General features: G+C 46.2%; 1 protein-coding gene across 1 annotated transcript; it reads right to left on the bottom strand.

Annotated features, from left to right (window-relative positions):
- Positions 1 to 9774: 9774 nt before the first annotated feature.
- Positions 9775 to 11614, bottom strand: LOC123188769 (uncharacterized). The gene is made up of 3 exons (XM_044601011.1): positions 11325 to 11614; positions 10938 to 11238; positions 9775 to 10522 (listed from the first exon to the last, which is right to left on the bottom strand). The coding sequence occupies exons 1-3, from the start codon at positions 11424 to 11426 to the stop codon at positions 10260 to 10262; spliced, it is 666 nt and encodes a 221-aa protein (XP_044456946.1). The 5' UTR covers positions 11427 to 11614; the 3' UTR covers positions 9775 to 10259.
- Positions 11615 to 24336: the final 12722 nt, after the last annotated feature.

Here is a 24336-nt window from a genome sequence, read left to right as displayed (position 1 = left end):
GCAACAAAGAGTCACTCCAAAGTCACTAATAGCGGAGAACAAACGACGAGATTATGGTAGGGTATGAAACCACCTCAAAGTTATTCTTTCCAATCAATCCGTTGGGCTATTCCTACAAGTGTCACAAACAGCCATAGAGTTCATACTAGAATAACACCTTAAGACACAAATCAACCAAAACCCTAATATCACCTAGATACTCCAATGTCACCTCAAGTATCCATGGGGATGATTATACGATATGCGTCACACAATCTCAGATTCGTCTATTCAACCAACACAAAGGACCTCAAAGAGTGCCCCAAAGTTCCTAACAGAGAATCACGACAAAAACGTGTGCCAACCCCTATGCATAGGTTCATGGGCGGAACCCGCAAGTTGATCACCAAAACATACATCAAGTGAATCATGTGGTATCCCATTGTCACCACAGATACGCACGGCAAGACATACATCAAGTGTTCTCAAATCTTTAAAGACTCAATCCGATAAGATTACTTCAAAGGGGAAACTCAATTCATTACAAGAGAGAAGAGGGGTAGGAGAAACATAAGATCCAACTATAATAGCAAAGCTCGCGATACATCAACATCATATCATCTCAAGAACACAATAGAGAGAGAGAGAGAGAGATCAAACACATAGCTACTGGTACATACCCTCAGCCCCGAGGGAGAACTACTCCCTCCTCGTCATGGAGAGCACCGGGATGATGAAGATGGCCACCGGAGAGGGATTTCCCCCTCCAGCAGGGTGCCGGAACGGGTCTAGATTGGCTTTCGGTGGCTACGGAGGCTTCTGGCGGCGGAACTCCCGATCTATTGTGCTCACTGGAAGTTTTAGGATACATGGGTATATATGGGTGAAAGGAGTACGTCGGTGGACTGAAGGGGTGGCCACGAGGCAGGGGGCGCGCCCCCTACCCTCGTGAGCTCCTCCTTCATCTTCTGACATAGGGTCCAAGTCTATCCGGTAGGTTTCCTTCCAAAAATAACTTCTCCAGTTGATTTTGTTCCGTTTCGAATCCGTTTGATATTCCTTTTCTTCGAAACACTGAAATAGGCATAAAACAGCAAATCTGGGCTGGGCCTCCGGTTAATAGGTTAGTCCCAAAAATAATATAAAAGTGGAAAATAAAGCCCAGTATTGCCCAAAACATTAGATAATATAGCATGGAGCAATCAAAAATTATAGATACGTTGGAGACGTATCAAGTATCCCCAAGCTTAATTCCTGCTCGTCCTCGAGTAGGTAAATGATAAAAAGAGAATTTTTGATGCGGAGTGCTACTTGGCATAATTTCAATGCAAATCTTCTTAATTGTGGTATGAATATTCAGATTAGGAAGATTCAAGACAAAAGCTCATATTGACATAGAGAATAATAATACTTCAAGCAAACCAACAAAGCAATTATGTTTTCTTAAAGTAACATGGCCAAAGAAAGTTCATCCCTACAAAATCATATAGTTTAGTCATGCTCCCTTTTCGTCACACAAGAATGCTCTCATCATGCACAACCCCGATGACAAGCCAAGCAATTGTTTCATACCTTAATAATTTCAAACTCATAAACTTTCACGCAATACATGAGCGTGAGCCATGGATATAGCACTATGTGTGGAATAGAATATAATTATGGGGGTTATGTGGAGAAGACAAAAAGGAGAAAGTCTCACATCAACGAGGCTAATCAATGGGCTATGGAGATGCCCATGGATTGATGTTAATGCAAGGAGTAGGGATTGCCATGCAACGGATGCACTAGAGCTATAAATGTATGAAAGCTCAACAAAAGAAACTAAGTGGGTGTGCATCCAACTTGCTTTCTCACGAAGACCTAGGGCACTTGAGGAGGCCCATTGTTTCAATATACAAGCCAAGTTCTATAATGAAAATTCTCACTAGTATATGAAAGTGATAACTCAAGAGACTCTCTATATGAAGAACATGGTGCTACTTTGAAGCACAAATGTGGAAAAAAAAGATAGTAGCATTGCCCCTTTTTATTTATTTTCTCTTTTTTTGGGCCTTCCTTTTTTTCTTTGGCATTTCTCTTTTTTTGGGGGGACAATGCTTTATTGAATGATGATCATCACACTTCTATTTATTTACAACTCAATGATTACAACTCGATACTAGAACAAAGTATGACTCTATATGGATGCCTCCGGCGGTGTACCAGGATATGCAATGAATCAAGAGTGACAAGTATGAAAAAATTATGAATGGTGGCTTTGCCACAAATACTATGTCAACTACATGATCATGCTAAGCAATATGACAATGATGAATGTGTCATGATAAACTGGATGGTGGAAAGTTGCATGGCAATATATCTCGGAATGGCTATGGAAATGCCATAATAGGTAGGTATGGTGGCTGTTTTGAGGAAGATATAAGCAGATTTATGTGTGAAAGAGCGTATCATATCACGGGGTTTGGATGCACCGGCGAAGTTTGCACCAACTCTCGATGTGAGAAAGGGCAATGCACGGTATCGTAGAGGCTAGCAATGATGGAAGGGTGAGAGTGTGTATAATCCATGGACTCAACATTAGTCATAAAGAACTCATATACTTATTGCTAAAATCTAAAAGCCATCAAAAACCAAAGTATTGCGCACATGCTCCTAGGGGGATAGATTGGTAGGAAAAGACCATCGCTCGTCCCCGACAGCCACTCATAAGGAGGACAATCAAATAACACCTCATGTTTCAAATTTGTTGCATAACGTTTACCATATGTGCATGCTACGGGACTCGCAAACTTTAACTCAAGCACTTCTCAAATTCACAATTACTCTACTAGCATGACTTTGATATTACTACCTCCATATCTCAAAACAATCAACAAGCATTAAACTTCTCTTAGTATTCAACACACGCATAAGAAAGTTTTATTAATCTTGAATACCTAGCATATTAGGATTTTAAGCAAATTGCCATGCTATTTAAGAATCTCAAAATAATCTAAGTGAATCAAGAGAGTTCGTCTATTTCTTCAAAATAAAACTACCACCATGCTCTAAAAGATATAAGTGAAGCACTAGAGCAAATGACAAACTACTCTGAAAGATATAAGTGAAGATCAATGAGTAGTCGAATAATTATGCAACTATGTGAAGACTCTCTAACATTTAATAATTTCAGATCTTGGTCTTCTATTCAAACAACAAGCAAAGCAAAAATAAAATGACATTCTAAGAATGGCAAACATCATGTGAAGAAGCAAAAACTTAGGATCAACCGAAACTTACCGATAATTGTTGAAGAAGAAAGATGGGATGCCAACCGGGGCATCCCCAAGCTTAGACGCTTGAGACTTCTGGAAATATTATCTTGGGATGCCTTGGGCATCCCCAAGAATGAGCTTTTGTGTCTCCTTAATTCCTCTCATATCAAGGTCTCCCTAAATCTCAAAAGTTTCATCCACACAAAACTCAACAAGGACTCGTGAGATAAGTTAGTATAAACCATTGCCAAAACCTTATCATACTCTACTATAGCAAATCACTAAAATTATTATTCAACATTGCATACTAAATTCCTCTGCATATTTAATAGTCCTATCCTCAAATAGAATCATTAAAGAAGCAAACATATGCAAACAATGCAAACATAACAGCAATCTGCCTAAACAGGATACTCTATAAAGAATGCTGCAACATCCATACTTACCTAGCTCCAAAAATTATGAAAGAAAATTTCCACTGTATTAAATTTATCAGAGCTTAATATGCAAAAGGTTTCAACATTTTATCATATTCTGACTTTTCTAGGGAATTATTGCAACAGCGGTAAACTTTCTGTTTTCAAACAGCAACATGTATACTTGTAACATAGGCATAGTAAAGGCTATCAATGCCACTTTTATTGAAATAAAAGATGCAAAAAAAAATTCTAAATAGCATCAAGAAAATCCTAACGAAATAAATTGACGCTCCAAGCAAAACACATATCATGTGGCGAATAAAAATATAGCTCCAAGTAAAGTTACCGATGAACGAAGACGAAAGAGGGGATGCCTTCCGGGGCATCCCCAAACTTAGGCTCTTGGTTATCCTTGAATATTACCTTGGGATGCCTTGGTCATCCCCAATCTTAGGCTCTTTCCACTCCTTATTCCATAGTACATCGAATCCTTACCCAAAACTTGAAAACTTCACAACACAAAACTTAACAGAAAACTCGTAAGCTCCGTTAGTATAAGAAAATAAATCACCACTTCAAGGTACTGTAATGAACTCATTTGTTATTTATATTGGTGTTAAACCTACTGTATTCCAACTTCTCTATGGTTTATAAATTATTTTACTAGCCATAGATTCATCAAAATAAGTAAACAACACATGAAAAACAGAATCTGTCAAAAACAGAACAGTCTGTAGTAATATGGATCAAACATATACTTCTGGAACTCATAAAATTCTCAAATAAATTGCTGGACCTGAGGAATTTATCTATTAATCATCTTCAAAAATAATTAACTAAATAGCACTTTCCAAATAAAAATGGCAGCAATTCTCGTGAGCACTAAAGTTTCTGTTTTTTACAGCATGATCAACAAGACTTAACCCAAGTCTTCCCAAAGGTTCTACTTGGCACAAACACTAATTAAAACATAAAACCACATCTAAACAGAGGCTAGATGAATTATTTATTACTAAACAGGAGCAAAAAGCAAGGGACAAAAATAAAATTGGGTTGCCTCCCAACAAGCGCTATCGTTTAACGCCCCTAACTAGGCACGATGATTTCAATGATGCTCACATAAAGGATAAGAATTGAAACATAAAGAGAGCATCATGAAGAATATGACTAGCACATTTAAGTCTAACCCACTTCCTATGAATAGGGGTTTTGTGAGCAAACAACTTATGGGAACAAGGATCAACTTGCATAGGAAGGTAAAACAAGCATAACTTCAAAACTTTAAGCACATAGAGAGGAAACTTGATATTATTGCAATTCCTACAAGCATATATTCCTCCCTCATAATAATTTTCAGTAGAATCACGAATGAATTCAACAATATAACCAGAACCTAAAGCATTCTTTTCATGATCTATAAGCATAGAAATTTTATTACTCTCCACATAAGCAAAATTCTTCTCACGAATAATAGTGGGAGCAAACTCAACAAAGTAACTATTATGGGATTGAAAATTGAAATCAAGATGACAAGTTTCATTGTTATTATTATTATTTAAGGCAAACGTGTCATCACAATAATCATCATATATAGGAGGCATGATTTCATCATAATAAATTTGCTCATCAAAACTTGGGGGACAAAAAATATCATCTTCATCAAACATAGCTTCCCCAAGCTTGTCGCTTTGCATATCATTAGCATCATGGATATTCAAGGAATTCATACTAACAATATTGCAATCATGCTCATCATTCAAATATTTAGTGCCAAACATTTTATAGATTTCTTCTTCTAGCACTTGAGCACAACTATCGTTTCCATCATACTCACGAAAGATATTAAAAAGGTGAAGCGTATGAGACAAACTAAATTCCATTTTTTTGTAATTTTATTTTATAAACTAAACTAGTGATAAAACAAGAAACTAAAAGACTCGATTGTAAGATCTAAAGATATGCCTTCAAGCACTCACCTCTCCGGCAACGGCGCTAGAAAAGAGCTTGATGTCTACTACACAACCTTCTTTTTGTAGACGTTGTTGGGCCTCCAAGTGCACAGGTTTGTAGGACAGTAGCAAATTTCCCTCAAAGTGGATGACCTAAGGTTTATCAATCCGTAGGAGGCGTAGGATGAAGATGGTCTCTCTCAAGCAACCCTGCAACCAAATAACAAAGAGTCTCTTGTGTCCCCAACACACCCAATACAATGGTAAATTGTATAGGTGCACTAGTTCGGCGAAGAGATGGTGATATAAGTGGTATATGGATGGTAGATAAAGGTATTTGTAATCTGAAAATATAAAAACAGCAAGGTAAATAATGGTAAAGGTGAGCGTAAACGGTATTGCAATGATAGGAAATAAGGCCTAGGGTTCATACTTTCGCTAGTGTAAGTTCCCTCAACAATACTAACATAATTGGATCACATAACTATCCCTCAACATGCAACAAAGAGTCACTCCAAAGTCACTAATAGCGAAGAACAAACGAAGAGATTATGGTAGGGTACGAAACCACCTTAAAGTTATTTTTTCCAATCAATTCGTTGGGCTATTCCTATAAGTGTCACAAACAGCCCTAGAGTTCGTACTAGAATAACACCTTAAGAAACAAATCAACCAAAACCCTAATGTCACCTAGATACTCCAATGTCACCTCAAGTATCCGTGGGTATGATTATACGATATGCATCACACAATCTCAGATTCATCTATTCAACCAACACAAAGGACCTCAAAGAGTGCCCCAAAGTTCCTACCGGAGAATCATGACGAAAACGTGTGCCAACCCCTATGCATAGGTTCATGGGCGGAACCCGCAAGTTGATCACCAAAACATACATCAAGTGAATCACGTGGTATCCCATTGTCACCACAGATACGCACGGCAAGACATACATCAAGTGTTCTCAAATCTTTAAAGACTCAATCCGATAAGATTACTTCAAAGGGGAAACTCAATTCATTACAAGAGAGAAGAGGGGGAGGAGAAATATAAGATCCAACTATAATAGCAAAGCTCGCGATACATCAAGATTGTATCATCTCAAGAACACGAGAGAGAGAGAGAGAGAGAGAGAGAGAGATCAAACACATAGCTACTGGTACATACCCTCAGCCCCGAGGGAGAACTACTCCCTCCTCGTCATGGAGAGCACCGGGATGATGAAGATGGCCACCGGAGAGGGATTGCCCCCTCCGGCAGGGTGCCGGAACGGGTCTAGATTGGCTTTCGGTGGCTACGGAGACTTCTGGCGGCGGAACTCCCGATCTATTGTGCTCACTGGAAGTTTTAGGATATGTGGGTATATATGGATGAAAGGAGTACGTCGGTGGACCGAAGGGGTGGCCACGAGGCAGGGGGCGCGTCCCTACCCTCGTGAGCTCCTCCTTCATCTTCTGACGTAGGGTCCAAGTCTATCCGGTAGGTTTCCTTCCAGAAATAACTTCTCCAGGTGATTTCGTTCCGTTTTGACTCCGTTTGATATTCCTTTTCTTTGAAACACTGAAATAGGTATAAAACAGCAAATCTGGGCTGGGCCTTCGGTTAATAGGTTAGTCCCAAAAATAATATAAAAGTGGAAAATAAAGCCCAATATTGCCCAAAACAGTAGATAATATAGCATGGAGCAATCAAAAATTATAGATACGTTGGAGACGTATCAGTAGCCTGCAGTGCAATCGCTCGGGTTCAGTTAGAGCCAACGCCTCGCACACACGCGCGTACGTGTATGAGAGAAACGTGCATCGCTCGGCCCCCGACCTCCCACCTTAACCGGGAACTCCTCGAAATTTTCCTCGCCCTCGCTTCTACCATGGTTTTTCCGTCATGGATGGCCCAAAGAATGTCATGCAGCTGCGTCTCCGGCCCGCCCAGGACGAAAAGCCCATTTTCTGTCATGATTTTTTGTAGTGTAGCTATTTCTAACAGAAAATCATCCTTTCTACTATCGTCACAATTTTTTGTCATAGAAGTAGAAGCCATGATACCGGGTTTTGTCACAATTATCGTCATAGAAGTGTCATATGTATGACAGAAAAAAATTTCGTTCGGCCCAAAATGTCATGGATGTGTCTTTTTTTTGTAGTGTAGCTATTTCTAACAGAAAATCATCCTTTCTACTATCGTCGACGGGGCCGTAGACCGTGGTTAGCCAGAAGGATGTCGTGGTTGTTGCAACGGAGACTCGGACAGTGATGGAGAACTGGCCCACGGCATGTGTTTGTACGTCTACGACGCTGCTGTCCCAAAAAATGGCGGCGCCACCTCTGGTGCCGATGGCGGGAAGCACGACGTAGTCTGCGAGCCTTGCCCCGCCAACCTCCCGGGCTAGTTGGCGGCTCCACTCCTCGATCTTCGTCTCTTGGAGGCAGAGGAGGGCTAGCTTGTGCGCCTCGGCCGTCTCATTTACTACAGCTCGTCGCGTCGGAGAGTTTAGGCCTCTAATGTTCCAACTCATGATGGGGCAATTTGTGTCACTCATGGTAAACTAAGGATCTACTCCGGTGACTAACAATAGCATTGAGCAAAAACAGGTACACCTCCACACGGCCCGAGGGTTGCCGGTGGCCACCAATAGGCCCCAATATCCGCCGGCAAACAGCAGCACCACTACATCCGCTACAAGGACAACAACGAACTAGACCTAACTCAACCCAGCTGATCGTTGGGCGTCGCCGGAGCGTACAACATGATGGGTGCACTAACATGGGGAGAGCATGGCCTCCGGGACCTCTCCGTCAGGGCCTTACATGCCAGCCGCCACCCACAGCGCAGCGGGGTCGAGTTTGGTGAGCTTGGCAATGGCCATGATGTCGGAGTCGGCCAGCGGCTCATTGAAACGCTTGATGAGAGCCCCGGCCGCCTTTGCAGTCATGGCTTCCTTCGGGCCGAGGATGCCGAGGCCGTGGACGATGCGGAGAGTCGCACACTGACTGACGGGGACCGTGGAAGGGTTGCTGGCCTGGCGTGCGCTATGGCGTGTCGCTGTTGGCATCACTGCTGGCCTAGAGCGGGTCGGGGTCTTGGAGCGGATCGGGGTCTTGGAGCGGGGGGGGGGGGGGGGGGGGGGGGCATCATACCCATGATGAAGGCCGGGGTGGAGGAGAAGAGCTGCTTGGAAGCGCCTTGGCCGCCTGCGTCGCCGATCTGCAAGTGGCACACCTGACTGGTCACCGCACCCAGTTGCAGGGAGTGTGTGTCCGCCGTCGCCGGGGTGTGCCTGGCGAGGGAGAGGGCCGGGCCCATGTCGACGCCATCTGTGTCGCCTCCAGCCTCCTCCTCGTGCTCCGAGAAAGAGAGGGGCTTGACTACCTTCTCTGCTGCCGCCGCGTCAACCGCAACGGCCCTAGGGTCTGGGCGCGGTGTTGAGGAGAGCTTTTTGGACCGATGTAGATTTCTTTTTCGAGAGGTCAAATATCTTTGGGTCTCATGCTGTTGAGCCAAGATGATTCCCAGAACTTCGTCTTACATCCGTTTCCAACACGAGCAATTTTTTGCCTTCGCTTTCTCATGGCTTGCCACAGTTTGGTGGGTGAAGTATCACAAAGTCCGGCTATGAGCAAAACGTGCCTTATTGTCCAAACCTCCAAACTCAAGAAGAAAACCCAAGCTGTAAGATCAAACGGTACACAGATACAATCTTCGACATTTTCTGCCTCAAGGCATTTATTCTACCATCAACACTCCATTCAAAAGGATCTGCAAATATAATGAGCAATAAGACTTACGTGATGAAAATACAACAGATACATGATGAGAATACAAAAAAGATAGTGATACAGTTTACGTGATGAAAATACAACAGATACATGATGAGAATACAAAAAAGATAGTGATACAGTTTACGTGATGAAAATACAACAAGCGACACCACAGGCGAAAGATCATGAAATTAAGTCAAGCGCCGAGGCACTGATCAAAGTACAATTTGAATGGAGTTTCATTTCACAATACAAGATTCTGCGAAGTGCATGGATTGACAACATTGTTATTGTTACACATCGATTGGATGATTATTCAACAAAAATCAATAGCTAGATTACAGGCTAGCATGTTCTTCAGTTGGAATTGTTTCCCCTTATAACCGTAAAATTTTAAACTTGCGCATGCCAAAAACATATGATGAAGAAATATGTACTCCATTTCATAATATAGTGCTTCTACGCTGACCATAAATTAGACCAATAATACATAAATCATGCGGACCAATAATACATAAATCATTTTACTGAAAAATTATTTCTTTGAAAACTTCTTTCGAATACGAACTCAAAGGTATCTGTCATGCTCCCACTCTAGTTGCCCATGTTGGTTAAATTTATGGTCAAAGTTAAATCTCGAAAAGCATGAACACACTACATTATGAAATGGAGGGAGTATAATGTATCTATGTGTGCCATGGGGGTTCTTATTCATAAAGTACAAGTCCTTAATTTTCCTTTAGAAGGGACGTCAACCCTGTGGTGGACGCCATACGAGCCACCTGCATCCGACTACCCCATTGTCACCCAGTGAAAGGGGTACCACTACCCAGGCTTTGATCCCGGGTGGGTGGTTTGCACACAAAGCTCGGTTTATCAATCTTCAGTTTACTTGGGTGCTGCTATGGAGGCCAATTCTGATTTGTGAAGGCCTTGATACACTCCATCGTTGATCGGAAGCTGCTGGACATTCCTTTCCCCAGCTTGGGCAGATCAACTCCTCCTGAAACTTGAGGGTTCTCCTGACATCTTAAAAGCTTCTGTCGAGATTCTTTCCTCATAGCTGTGACGTTGCTCGCATAACTGATGGCATCCCATACCATACCTTTTAGCATGGTCAAGAGGTAAAACCTTGCTGATTCGAATGGGACATTGCTTGCAAAACCTATCATATCAAATGGGAAACGAGCATGTTATTCAAAGTGTCATATTCTAGTGTTAACTAGCAACGAGGTGCATAAGGCTGTGGCAGACAAGGACTCAAGCTGAATAGAACCCTATATACCAACACGGAAAAAGGCATCATTAAATTATAAGTATATCCATTTCTCATAAAAAAAAGTATATCCAATGCTGTAGTTGCAATCACATGTGCAGAGCTATTAAAACTACAATTTTTCAACACCAAGGAGCGGTTGGTTATGTTCTTCATTAGTTCATCTCTACACCAATTGAAATGCAGTTTTTACGAAACCAAACACCGCAAGATTGCTTGAGTACTTGATAAGACATTCCCAACCATCTAAGAATAAGAATAGGACTAGTCAGTGACACTTGTTGTGCAAGCAGAAGAGTCATACCGCCGCCGTGGTAGTGGTTCTTGATGATGCCGTGCTGTGGCAGCCCGACGCCGACACCGGCGAGCGTGATGCCGACGCTGAAGCCAACGCCGCATCCGGCGCCGACGTAGCCGATGACCTCCGGCCCAAACCCTGGGCCCCACCCGACGCCGCAGCCGAACCCCAGCCCGACGCCCCAGAAGGCGCCCGCCGTCGGGTGCACGGGGTTCCACCGCTCATACCGGCCCAGCATCCCCTTTATGATCATCTTCGGCTGCACCGGCGGCACCGGGATCTCCGGCAGCGGCAGCGGCAGCGGGGCCTCAACAACAAGGAAGAAGACAAGCAAGAAATCAGAGGAAGAACTTGTCTCGTTCCTTCCGCACGGAGAATGGGAAGAAATGGTACCGGATTGCGCCGGGCATTTGCAGCCGTGGAGGCAACGGGGTTTGGATCGGTTGGAGGCGGGGGCGGGGGCGGGGGTTGGTGGATTTGGTGGGGCTCGGGCATCAGCAGCGTCGGCTGCTGCAGAGAAACAAGACTGCTTTGGTCTCAAATTCCGGATGCCTCAAGCCTTGAACCACTTGACAATTCCTACTCATCTTATCCTCAGACCTCATCTTAATATCCAAGATTCAACCCATCCCTATCGTATTCGAGTTTTTCTTTTTCTTTTTCTGAACGTATCGCATTCGAATTTGGGCCCAAGCATTGCCTCTGTTCTCAGTTTGTTTGGGCAGGGCAGTTGGAGAGAATAATTGTTGCCTTGATTACCTCAGATACAAAGTACAACACTTATACAAGGAAGGAGAGCACTCATGCCTTACAAAATAGGCACGCAGGCCCTGGCATGGTGCGATCCATAATTACAGGAGAGTTACAATAATAATCCCGTTACATGATATACAAATATCTAACACCCCCCCTCAGCCGGAACTCCGTTGGCAAGGACGTTGAGGCTGCTCCTGAAGTCATGAAAGATCGGTGACGACAGTCCCTTGGTGAAGAGATCGGCAAACTGAGAGGAAGAGGGGACATGGAGGACCCGGACTTCGCCAAGTGCCACGCGATCTCGGACGAAGTGTAGGTCTATCTCAACATGTTTAGTGCGTTGATGCTGAACGGGATTACACGCAAGGTAAGAGGCACTGATGTTATTACAGTAAACCACTGTGGCACGCCGAGGAGGATGTTTGAGCTCATGAAGAAGTTGACGGAGCCAACAAGCCTCGGCCACACAATTAGCCACGCCACGGTACTCAGCTTCGGCGCTGGAGCAAGAAACAGTGGGTTGTCTCTTGGAGGACCACGAAATGAGATTGGACCCAAGAAACACACAAAACCCTGAGGTCGAGCGGCGCGTGTCGGGGCACCCTGCCCAGTCGGCGTCAGTGTAGGAAACAAGATCATGCGAAGAGGAGTGATAGAGCTGAAGGCCATAGTGGGAGGTGCCTTGCAAGTATCGTAGTATCCTCTTGATGAGCTGCATGTGGGTGTCCCACGGCTCATGCATGAACAAACACACCTGTTGGACAGCATAAGCAATGTCCGGACGTGTGAGGGTAAGATATTGAAGCGCGCCGGCAAGACTACGATAGTGAGTAGGGTTGGAAAGAACAGAGCCGTCGGTTGAAGATACTTTGGAGCTAGTATCAATGGGGGTGGACACTGGTTTGCAATTAAACATCTTTGCTCTCTCTAGAATCTCCAAGGCATATTGTTGTTGGCAAAGGAAAAGACCAGAAGCATTGGGGGTCACATTGATGCCAAGAAAGTGGTGTAGAGCACCTAAATCAGACACAGAGAATTCAGTTTTGAGAGACCGAATGGGGAGCTCTAGGGTGGTGGTGGAGTTGGCAGTGAGAATAATATCGTCGACATAAACCAACAAGTATGCAATGGTGGAACCACGGTGGAGAATAAAGAGTGAGGTGTCACTTTTGGAAGCACAAAAACCAAGAGAGAGCAAATAGGACCGAAAGCGAAGAAACCATGTACGTGGTGCTTGTTTGAGACCATAGAGGGACTTCCGAAGAAGACACACATGGTCCGGAAAGGATTTGTCGACAAAACCCGCCGGTTGAGAGCAATACACCGTTTCTTGGAGATCACCATGCACGAAGGCATTCTTGACATCAAGTTGATGGATGGGCCATGCTTGCGAGGTGGCAATATTGAGCACAACACGAATAATGGTGGGTTCGGCCACCGGGCTGAAGGTTTCATCATAGTTCACACCCTCGCATTGGGAGAAGCCACACACCACCCAACGTGCTTTATAGCGGGCTAAAGAACTGTCCATGTTGAACTTGTGGCGAAAGATCCATTTCCCCGTGACCACATTGACACCTGCAGGCTTAGGCACCAAAGACCAAGTAGAGTTGTTCATTAAAGCGTTAAATTCATCTACCATAGCTTGTTGCCAATTAGGATCCTTGAGAGCAGTCTTGTAGGTAGGAGGAATTGGGGAGATAGCCGGTGAAGTAGAATCTACAAGGAAGAGGCGCTTGGGCATGCAAAAACTTGACTTGGCACGGGTGGACATGGATCGTTATTTTTGGTAGGAGCTATGGGAATGGCACGCGGTGGAAGGCGTGGGAGCGGCGTGGTTGGCGGTGCGGAAGACGAGGAGGATCTGGTGGGGCTCGCAGGAGAGGGGACCGGGCCGACAGGCGCGAAAGGCGAGGAAGATTCGCTGCGTGTGGAGGGTTCGGCGCTGCGTGTGGGCACAGATTTGGAGGTGGATTGTGTCAGGGGGGAGCCGGGCGTAGTGCGCGGGCCAGGGGAGGTGGAAGCGGGCGTGTGGTTGGTTGGGGAACACGTGGAGGCAGCGGATGGGGTGGGGGAGTCACGACGCGGCGTGTGGGGCGGGGGCGCACGATCCGAGCGGATCAGGTGGGGGCCGGGCGCGGCTGGCTGGGGAGATCGGTTTCGGGATCCACGGTGACAGGGCTGGTAGGTGAGATCCACATGTTGGGATTGTCTGTGGACGTGGGTGTTTGTGACATGCATGTGGGTGGCGTATATGGAAATACTGTTTCGTCGAAAATAACGTGTCAGGAAACTATAACACGGCGAGAGGTGAGATTGTAACAACGATATCCCTTGTGTTCGAGGGGATAGTCCAAGAAAATACACCGAGACGAGCGTGGGGATAGTTTGTGGTCGGTGGTGGCATATAGGTTGGGAAAACACAAACAACCAAACACGCGGAGATGATCATACGAGGGATGGGAGCCGTGGAGAAGAAAGTATGGCATAGAGTCATTGATGGCACGGGAGGGCCTTCGGTTGAGAAGGTATGTGGTGGTGTGTCAGGACCCCGACTCAATGCCACATCGATCTAGCATGTAACACCTCATATCACTTTGCGGCCTCACGCACGGTATTCCCACGGGTGTCGCCTTACCTTTGCCCGGGACCGTTTGCGCCTTTTGGCACACGTATATGATAGCATCGCTAGCATCCATATGATAAGGAGCCCGGGCTGACATGGCTAGTCGTAAACCCAAAGTGGCACAGACTTACAGGAACAGGCATCCATGACCCAGCATCGAACGTGTCGGTCATCAGCGAGTGAATCCAGGCTGTAGCACTGGGCTAGCAGGACTCCGGTAAACCGGGCTGTAGCGGGCTAACAGGACTCCGGTATTCATCGCGTGACATTTCCCCGAAGGGACAGACACAGGAACGAAGAAGGACACATGCCGGCCAGCCTAAGTGTTCCGGAGCAGTAGCAAGCTACCATGGCTCGGTGGAAACACTAGGAGACATTTCCCGGTAAGAGAGGCTACCAAGGATAAACAACTAGGTTGTCAGATCCCACACATACCAAGCATTTCAATAACATACACACAATATGCTCGATATGTGCAACTACAACATGGCATCACAACATGACTCTACGACTCAAATATTTTAATCAATAGGCTCCAAGGAGCGAGATATTACAAACAGGGGTCTCATGACCCAACAATCAGAACATACAAGTCAAAGCACAAGCGGAAGCTATCATGTCTGAGTACAGACATCTATAAATGAAAACAGGCTGAGAAGCCTGACTATCTATCAGATCCTGCCGAGGGCACAAGATCGTAGCTGAGGTATCAAGCTAAACGTCGAAGTCCAAGCGGAACTACTAGTGAGACTGAAGTCTCTCTGCAAAAACATAAAATAGGCAAACGTGAGTACAAATGTACCCAGCAAGACTTACATCAGAACTAACTACATATGCATCATTATCAACAAAGGGGTGGTGGGGTTTAACTGCAGCAAGCCAGCTTTGACTCGGTGGCTATCCTAAACTACGACTGCAAGCGACTCTTTTGAGGTGGCGCACACGAGTCCACATATTCACCATATCAATACACTACTATGGATCCGCTCCCGTCTCCCTACGAGAACGCCATCCATAGCACTCACGCTTATCTTGCGTATTTTAGAGTATCCACTTTCACTTGTATATGAACTATGCAAGGGGTCCACGTTTCCATATCCGAGGAATCCGGCTATTCGAATAGATGATGTTAACCCTGCAGGGGTGTACTTCTTCACACACGCTTTCGCCACTTATCGCCCTGTACACGTCATGTACCTCGGCAACCTTCAAGCGGAAGCCGGGCGAGGGAGTCGGCCACGACCTGACTAACCGAACAAGTCTCTCGTCCAGGTTTATCGCCTATTCGGGTTCCATCCGCAAGGAGATCCGGCCGGGGTGTCGCTCACGGCCCCAAACGATGTGAGCAGGGTTCCCAAGCCCACCAACTGGGTGCCACTTGGTACATCGGGCCACTGTGCCTAGTCTGTCCCAAGCCCACCTGTACCGGGTGCCACTTGGTAGACTACTAACACTACCTACAAACACCAGAAACTAGTTGCAACTCCTGGACAGAGATCAAGTTGATTAATAAGTCGAGAGAGCTTGGAGCGCCCGGAGCCCAATGTGTGGTAGTAACTGATCATGGATCACAAACACAGAACTCAGTTCCTGAGGACGGCTGCAATGAGACAACCCACCATGTACTCCTACATGGCCTCTCACCGCTACCTTTACCAAATCGTGTTCACACACTTAGCTCACACACAGTAGGACAGGTTCACACGCCTCTGATTCATCCCCGATGAATCAGACCTGACTCAACTCTAAGCAGTAGCAGGCATGACTAACAAGCATGAATGAGTAGGCACAACAGGGCTCAAACAACTCCTACTCATGCTAGTGGGTTTCATCTATTTACTGTGGCAATGACAGGTCATGCAAAGGATAAAGGGGTTCAGCTACCGCAGCAAGTAACAGTTGAATCGTTGTTGTCCTAATGCAGTAAAAGAGAGCAGGAGCGAGAGAGTAGGATTGTATCGGAATGAACAAGGGGGTTTTGCTTGCCTGGCACTTCTGAAGATAACATTGGGTCTTCATCAGTGTCAACGATCACATCATCGGTATCACGTCTATCGAGAGGGAACAAATACCGGCAACACAGAAGGGAACACAATCAATGCAATGCACAATATGATGCATGCTATGACATGGCAATATGAATGTGTTTTGGGCTAATGCAACTAGCAACAGATTAAATGAGGTTGGTTTGAATACAAGATTCAAATTCAAACTCCATATGTGATTATTTAAATGCCCTTTAATTGATTTGTGCTAAACAGCAGCTATAAGTTGTTCTAACATGCATGAAAATGGTACAGATGGATTCCTTGAATTTTTCTGATAATTTTTCATATATAAATTATTTAATTTGGAGTTACGGTTGAATTTCTATGATTTTTAGAAGTTTTTACAATTTTTTGGAATTTCCTGAATATTTAGAATTAAAAATAATTCCAGAAAATGAATTATGGCGTCAGCATGACCTCATGCTGACCTCAGCAGGTCAACGGGCGGTCCAGGTCAAACCTGACCTGTGGGACCCATATGTCAGCGTCACAGGTTAAACAGGGAGGGTTTATTTTAGTTTGATTAAGGATTAAGCACTAGGGCCCACATGTTAGTGGCTCTGGGTTAGATTAGGTGGTGATTAGCTTAAGCTAATCACCTGATGGCGGGGGCCCACCTGTCAGTGTCAGCAGAGGGGGTAGTTAAAATAAAATAACTAACTAATTAACAGGGGGGGCTGGCCCCACCTGTCATCGACACAGGGGAGGGTCCCGTCGGGGTCAAGTGGTCAAACCCACCGGCGTTTAGCCGCCGGCGGGGTCAAACGCGGCGGAGGAGCTGCGGGTTTCGCGCTCCGGCGTCCAAACGGACGGAGGAGACCACCTACGGGCAGCTGGTGATCCAGCGCGTCGAGTGGTGTAGTCAGTTATGCCGGGGGCGACCTACATCGACGGCGGCGAGCTCGGTTGCGGCCGCCGGAGTTCGGGCGTGGGTGCGGGCAGCGTTGCGGTGTGCGAGCAAGCGAGCTGAGGCACTAATGGTGGCCTATGTGATGCGGTGAACAAGATGGACGGGTCGACTGAGCCGTTGCATGGCCGGAGTCACACCGGCGGTGAGCACAGGCGGCGGCGGGTGCGGCTGAGCTCGGTGCAGCAGCTACGGCATGCGAGAGAGGGAGCGGAGAAGGGGAACAGGGGCAGGAGCTCACTGCGGTGGCGACGAGGCGAACGGCGGGCTCGGGGAGGGGCTGGTGACGACGGGAGGTCGCCGGCGATCTCGGTGGCCCGAGGAGGAAGAAGACATCGGGGACGGCGCTCCGAGGCTTCCGGCGTCACATGGGTTGGTGGAGACGAAGAAGAAGGCGCGGCGGTTCTTCTGGAGGCAACGACGAGGCGAGGGGTGGCCGGTGGCCGCGGCGAACAGCGTCGGTGGCAACGGCTGCGCTCGGCACGAGAGGGAGAGAGAAACAGAGGAGGGGGAGAGCTCGGGAGAGAGTGAGGGGCGGTCGGGGAGGCCGCGTGTCGACGTCCAGGGCGTCCAGAGCGTCGGGGGAGAGCGGTAAGCAGGAGCTGGCGAGGCGCGTGGCCAGCGCGCGGCGGGCACGCGCTCGTCCTCCTGTCCAGGGAGGAAGACGACAGGGAGGCTGTGGTGGTGGGCTGGGCCAGCGGGAGGAGCTGGCCAGCTGGGCCGGCTACAGGTAAGTGGCCCAGGTAGTCTCTCTCTCTCTCTTTTCTAATTATTTCAGTTTTCTATTTTGCAGGTTTGTTTTGAATTTGGTTTTGAAACCAATTCAATTTATTTTGCTTCTGACAATATTTTTGGGAGCTAAAAGAATTAAAACAATGCTCCACAAAAATATTTCAGAATTATTGGACCTATATTTATTTAACAGTAGATATAAGTCCAATTCAAATAGCTATGATTTAAATTCAAAGTCCCAAAAATAAATCCTTAAAAATGTTCAATATTTTGGTTGGGACCAGAACCCTTACCAAAATTATCAAACATTTAAGAAGAGCCTTTTGGAGCAATGAATAAGATTTCTAGGGTTTTTGCCCCTCTTTTATTTAGGGTTTTGAGGCTTCCAATATTCCTCAATTCAAGTTTCAAAAATATAGACATGATGCACACATGAAGCTAACCTAGAGAAATGCCTGAAGCTAGGGATGTGACACGGTGTGTAATGCTTCTACCTAGAATGGTGGTGTGAGGTGGGCTTGGAAGAGAAGGGAGCGGACGATATCATTGGTAGTGCAGATGAGTCGCTCGGCTTTTCCATTTTGAGGCGAAGTGTGTGGGCAGGAGAAACGGTAGGCAATGCCGTTGGAGGAGAAGAAGGCACGAAGGGAAGAGTTGATGAACTCACCGCCATTGTCACATTGCATGCTTTTAATCACTGTGCCTAATTGTGTATGAACAAATGTAAAGAAACGTTGGAGAACGGAGGACATGTCAGATTTGTTACGTAAGGGAAATGACCAGGAGAAGTGAGTGTAGTCGTCCAGAACAAAAGTAGTATTGAAACCCAAAAAAGCTTACAACAGGCGAGGTCCACAGGTCGCAATGAATTAAATCAAAGGGAGCATAAGATTTATTTAGAGAGGAAGGGAAAGGAAGCCTAGGTTGTCTACCCAGCTGACAAGCAGTACATGGAGTGTGCGGGGGCTTATTACAAGTGCTAAGAAAATCTTTGGCTAATGAAGAAAAGGAGTGCGCGCCGGGATGCCCAAGCCGGCGATGCCATATGTCCGACATGGAAGTGATGGCGGTGAAGGCAGTAGGCCATGGCGAGTTGCTGTCGAAGAGTGGGTAGAGGTCATCGAAACTAGTGGAGATCAGGAGCACCTTCCGCGTTCGTAGGTCCTTCACAAGGAAACCAAATGGGTAAAACTCAATAGAACAAAAATTGTCACGAGTGAATTGCCTAACATATATAAGATTGGTAACGATAGAGGGAGAAACGAGTACATCATTCAGTATAAAAGAAGAGGGAGCGAGGGTGTAAGTGCATCTAGTGCCACCCCTAGTTGGTTTTGGAGTATGGACGACCAACCTAGTTGAGGGACTAATGTGTTTGTGAGAATTGCAGGATAACACAGGTAGAAGTCCCTCATTGATTCGGTTTTCCTACCAGAGATGACCCCTAAAAATGTAAGAAGACATTTGTCACACCCTCGATGCGACTATAGCTTCCACGTGTCGAGGCACGACTTAAAGGCATAATCGCATTGAAGGCATATGTCCATAAAGGAGACACAAAATGCTAGCTAGACATGGCAAGAACAATGGCATAGCATGCACGGATCAACTACAATAACATCGGCAAAATCGCAAACGAGTTGACGATCTGTCCAGATTCACCATGAAGCAAAAATAGAGCTCGATTGACTCAAGCTAGGGTGCTCCATAATTGCAAGTAAAGACATGGATGGATAGAGCATAACAAGATTAACAAAACTCCTTTACGGATCATCCTCAAAAGAGGCACGAATCACTAGGAAACAGCAAGAACATATGGCATCATGAACTAAATAATCCCAGACTTAGTGAAAACTACTAAGTCCCTGAAAACAGGTTTACCGGGTGCCTCACTTTGCAAGCTTGCACAAATCACCACACACATCCTAAAAATGCATGGGTTGCACCTCTGGAAAGAAGACAAAATCCTTAACAAAATATATGAAGGACTCACAGGCATATCATGCACACAACAATCATGGCAATAATGACAAAAGTCTAAGATGAACTAGCAGATCTGACAAATATCTCACGAAGCCCCCTTCTAGCAGCATTTCGGGCATCAAGATGAGCTCAAATGAAAATGATGCAATGGAATGAAATGATGTACTCGTCGAGATGAAAATTTTGACATACTATACGTCCAAAACGGAGCTACGGATGCGAAGATATCACCGGTCAAAGTATGCACAAAAATTAGGGTTCGGGGAAGAAAAGTCAATCGAGATGATTTTTTTCCAGATCTGGATCTGGCGCGGTTCCCGAGGTTCGCCGCCGTTACTGTAGCTGCCGGACTTGGAGAGGAGGAGGCCGGGCATGGGGAGCTCGCCGGAGTGGAGGAGAGGCCGGGGCGGCGGCCGACCGGCTCGGGGCGGAGCGGTGGCCCGAGGCGGCGGGCGGCGGCGGCCGCCGGTGTAGAAGACGAGGCCGGCGACGGCCGGAGTTGGCGAGGCGGCGCGGTGGCGCCGGAGAGGCGGCGCGGTGGCTCCGGCCACCGGGCGCGAGGAAGAGGGCGGAGGAGGCGGGCGCTGGCGGCGGAGACGAGCGCGAGGCGGCGGCCCGCGGTGGCGGAGTCGGGGGCCGGGCGTGGGCCTCCCAGGCCGGCGGCGCGGTAGGTGGCGGAGGCCACATGGCAACGGCGGGTTGGCTGCGGCGATGCGTCCGGTCGGATCGGACAGGTCCGGCCGGCGCGGGGATCCTTTTTTTTTTGGCTAGGGTTTCGTAGGAGGAGATGATCCGAAAACGGGGGGGGGGGCTATTTATAGGCATAAGTGGAGCTAGGAGAGTCCAAATGAGGTGCGGTTTTCGGCCACGCGATCGTGATCGAACGCTCTAGGTGATGGAGTAGAGTTTGGTGCGTTTTGGGCCAAATTGGAGGGGTGTTGGGCTGCAACACTCACGAGGCCTTTTCGGTCCCTCGGTTAACCGTTGGAGTATCAAACGAAGTCCAAATGGTACAAAACTTGACAGGCGGTCTACCGGTAGTAAACCAAGGCCGCTTGGCAAGTCTCGGTCCAATCCGGAAATGTTTAATCCCCGCACACGAAAGAAAGCTAGAAATGACCACCGGAGGAGAACGAAGCACCGAAATGCAAAACGGACAACGGGGAAAAAGCTCGAATGCATGAGATGAACACGTATGCAAATGCAATGCACATGATGACATGATATGAGATGCATGAAAACGAAAACGACACACGGAGACAAAGACCCGAACCCGAGAAAGAAATATAACTTAACGCCGGAAACGGCAAGAGTTGGAGTACAAATAGGGAAAGTTACATCCGGGGTGTTACAACATTAAAGTCAAAGGTGGTATGTGAAGACATTCACATTGAAGACTATGACAAGAGAAGACATCGCATGAAGACTATGGAGCGCGAAGACTTAGTTCTTTCGTCGTTCTTTTTCTTCTTTGTTGAGTCATAGGAACCACCGTACTGTTAAGTGGGGTCCAAGTGAACCAGTCAGAATGACTGAAGTGATGCTTAACCAAAATCCTATGTCTTCGAGTGAAGACTATGAGAGCAAATTTTATCCAGAGTTGGATAAGTCAGCTTTGCTTGTAGCTCAAGTAAAGTTGTTGTGTGTGTTTGAAATCTGGCCGTTGGAACACGTGTCAGTTCCTTAGTGACCAAGGGTCATTTCAGACAAATCAGATCGGGTTGCCTAGTGGCTATAAATAGCCCACCCCCTACAACCATAAACGGTTGGCTGCTCAGAGTTAGTGCACGGCTTTTGTCGTTTGAGAGCAACCCACCTCGAAGCCTTTGAGAGAGAATTCCTTGCGAGGATAAAGCCCTAAACACCCAGAGCCAAAGAGTGTTAGGCATCACTTAAGTCTTCCTGTTTGTGTGATCTGAAGACTTATTACACTTGAGGACTGTGAATCCTCCAGGCGGTTAGGCGTCGCGTTCTGAGCATCCAAGAGTCATTGTGGATCGCCGGTGAACGAAGTCTATGAAGGTTTGGAAGTCTACCTTGAAGACTTACCAGAGTGATTGGGAGAGGATGGGGTGTCCTTAGCTCAAGGAGAATAAGGTGAAGACGAGGTCTTCTGAGTTGAATCTCAGCCTCCCTAACCAGACATACAGTTGTCACAGCAACTGGAACTGGTCCAACAAATTATTGTCTTCAACGTGTCACTGGTTTCATCCTTCCCTTTCCTTTACGTACTGTTGGTCCTTGTGAAGTCATTGTATGATTGCTTTATCTTTTGTCTTCACTGAGTGACTGCTTGTTCTGATTGGCTTCACAATATCTTCCTACCTGATCTTTACTATCTAGCTGCTATTAGTCATTGTGCTTTCACTCTATTGAATACTTGACTATGGTTTGCCTAGTGTAGTCTACCTTCCGCTGCATGGTAATAGGTTTAATTCTATCATTTGTCTTTGAAACTTCCATGTTTTGAAGACTTTCGTAAAAATCGCCTATTCACCCCCCCTCTAGTTGATCACTAGCACTTTCAATTGGTATCAGAGCGAGGTACTCCCTTGTTCTGTGTGATTTGGTTTAACCACCTGGAGTTTTATCTATGTCGACTGCAGGGATAATCAAAGTCTCCGCTGCTTGCCCAGTCTTCGATGGAACTGAATATCCCTACTGGAAGAATAAGATGCGCATGCATCTTGAAGTCATTGATGTCGACCTATGGTATGTCGTCAAGAATGGCGTCCCCAAGGCTGGTGAAGGTGTCACCGCTGCTGATGTCAAGAAGTTCGTTCAACTGGACTCCACTGCCAAGAACATCATCTGTGGTCATCTGACCAAAGGACAGTATGACCGTGTGAGTGCTTTGGAAACATCTAAGCTAGTCTGGAACTGGCTCTCCAAGGTCAACGAAGGCGTCTCAACCCAGAGAGATCAGAGAATCAGTGTCCTTCGCAACTGCTTCAAGAGAAATGACAATGAGAATGTTCAGCTCACGTTTGATCGACTCACTGACATCACAAATGAGCTTCAAGCCCTCGGCGCCACTGAGATCACCAAGCATGAAGTTGTCAAGACACTCCTGAGATCACTTGACAGCTCGTTTGACACCCTAGCCCTGATGATTCAAGAACATCCTGACTTCAAAACACTCGATCCGCCTGACATACTTGAGAGGCTCAACACACACGAGTTTCAGCTTTCTGAGAAAAGAGACATCTATGGTCCCAACTATGGGCGAACTCATGCCTTGAAGGCAAAAGCTGTCTCCTCATCTGAAGAAGAGTCTGACAGCAGTTCTGATGATCCTGAAGACATTGGAAAGGAGCTTACTATGCTTGTGAAGAAGTTCCAAAAATTCACCAAGAAGAAAGGCTTCAGAAAGTCCTCACGATCAATCTGAAGGAATGATGAAGCTTCTGCTCATGACTACAAGAAGAGAACATGCCACAAGTGCAAGAAACCTGGCCACTACACTCTGAGTGTCCGCAGTGGGACAATCAGAACAAGAAGAAAAAAAAGAGCAAGGAGTATGATTCTGACGACAAGAAGAAGAAGAAATACTCAAAGTCTTCTTCTAAGTCCTCCTCAAAGTCTTCATCACACAAGAAGAGCTCATCTGGCAAGGCACGTGCATTTGTTGGCAAGGAAATGGATTCAGAGGAGGAGTCCGCTTCTGAGGAGGCGGAGGTGGAGTCTGAGGAGGAGTCCGATTCTGGCATTGCGAGTCTGGCTACAACATACGTTGCCAAGTCCATCTTCAACACTGAAGACAATGACTCCGTCACCGACACCGATGCAAATGACAAGGACTACTTTGCTCCTACCTACTTCTTCATGGCACACGGTGCTAAGGTAAACACACGCACTACTCACTATCAAACTTCCAGTGAAGATGACTCTGATTGTGGTTCCAAACCCAGCTACAAAACACTTGCTAAAATTGCAACTGAACAACAGAAAGCTATGGAACATATTGAAAAACTGTTAGACAAAAGCGATGACCTGTTAGACGCTGAAATGACTCGATCTCAGTCCTTAATTGAAGACATAAAAAATATTCACGTTAAGTATGAGGAACTTGGAAGTCGTCATGAAACGCTCTCAACAACTCATGAAAAGCTTTCCTATGATTATCTTCAAAGGAAGCAAGATCTTGAGAAATTGAGAGCGGCTCATGAAGATCTTCAAAAGGAAAACGAGTCACTTCGCTGCTGCTATTGCTGATGAGAATGTATTAAATGTATTGAGCATGACAATGCTACTTCTGTTGCTGGTTGTTCTGCTGCTGCTATTATTGCAATATCTTCAACTGCTGATGTGCCAACTAACCCCTCTGTTGAGGATGCCACTGCTATTGCTGAT

Source organism: Triticum aestivum, chromosome 2A, assembly GCF_018294505.1.
Source record: "Triticum aestivum cultivar Chinese Spring chromosome 2A, IWGSC CS RefSeq v2.1, whole genome shotgun sequence".
Taxonomy (NCBI): domain Eukaryota; kingdom Viridiplantae; phylum Streptophyta; class Magnoliopsida; order Poales; family Poaceae; genus Triticum; species Triticum aestivum.
Note: the sequence above shows the minus strand (reverse complement) of the source record. Positions and strands in the feature narration are given on the sequence as shown.

Excerpts from the sequence above, each read along its gene's own strand:
- LOC123188769 (XM_044601011.1), bottom strand. The coding sequence starts at position 11,426 with ATGCCCGAGCCCCACCAAATCCACCAACCCCCGCCCCCGCCCCCGCCT. Across the intron at positions 11,239-11,324 it reads CAAATGCCCGGCGCAATCCG|GCCCCGCTGCCGCTGCCGCT; the intron begins GTACCATTTCTT and ends CTTGTTGTTGAG. Across the intron at positions 10,523-10,937 it reads GAACCACTACCACGGCGGCG|GTTTTGCAAGCAATGTCCCA; the intron begins GTATGACTCTTC and ends TTGATATGATAG.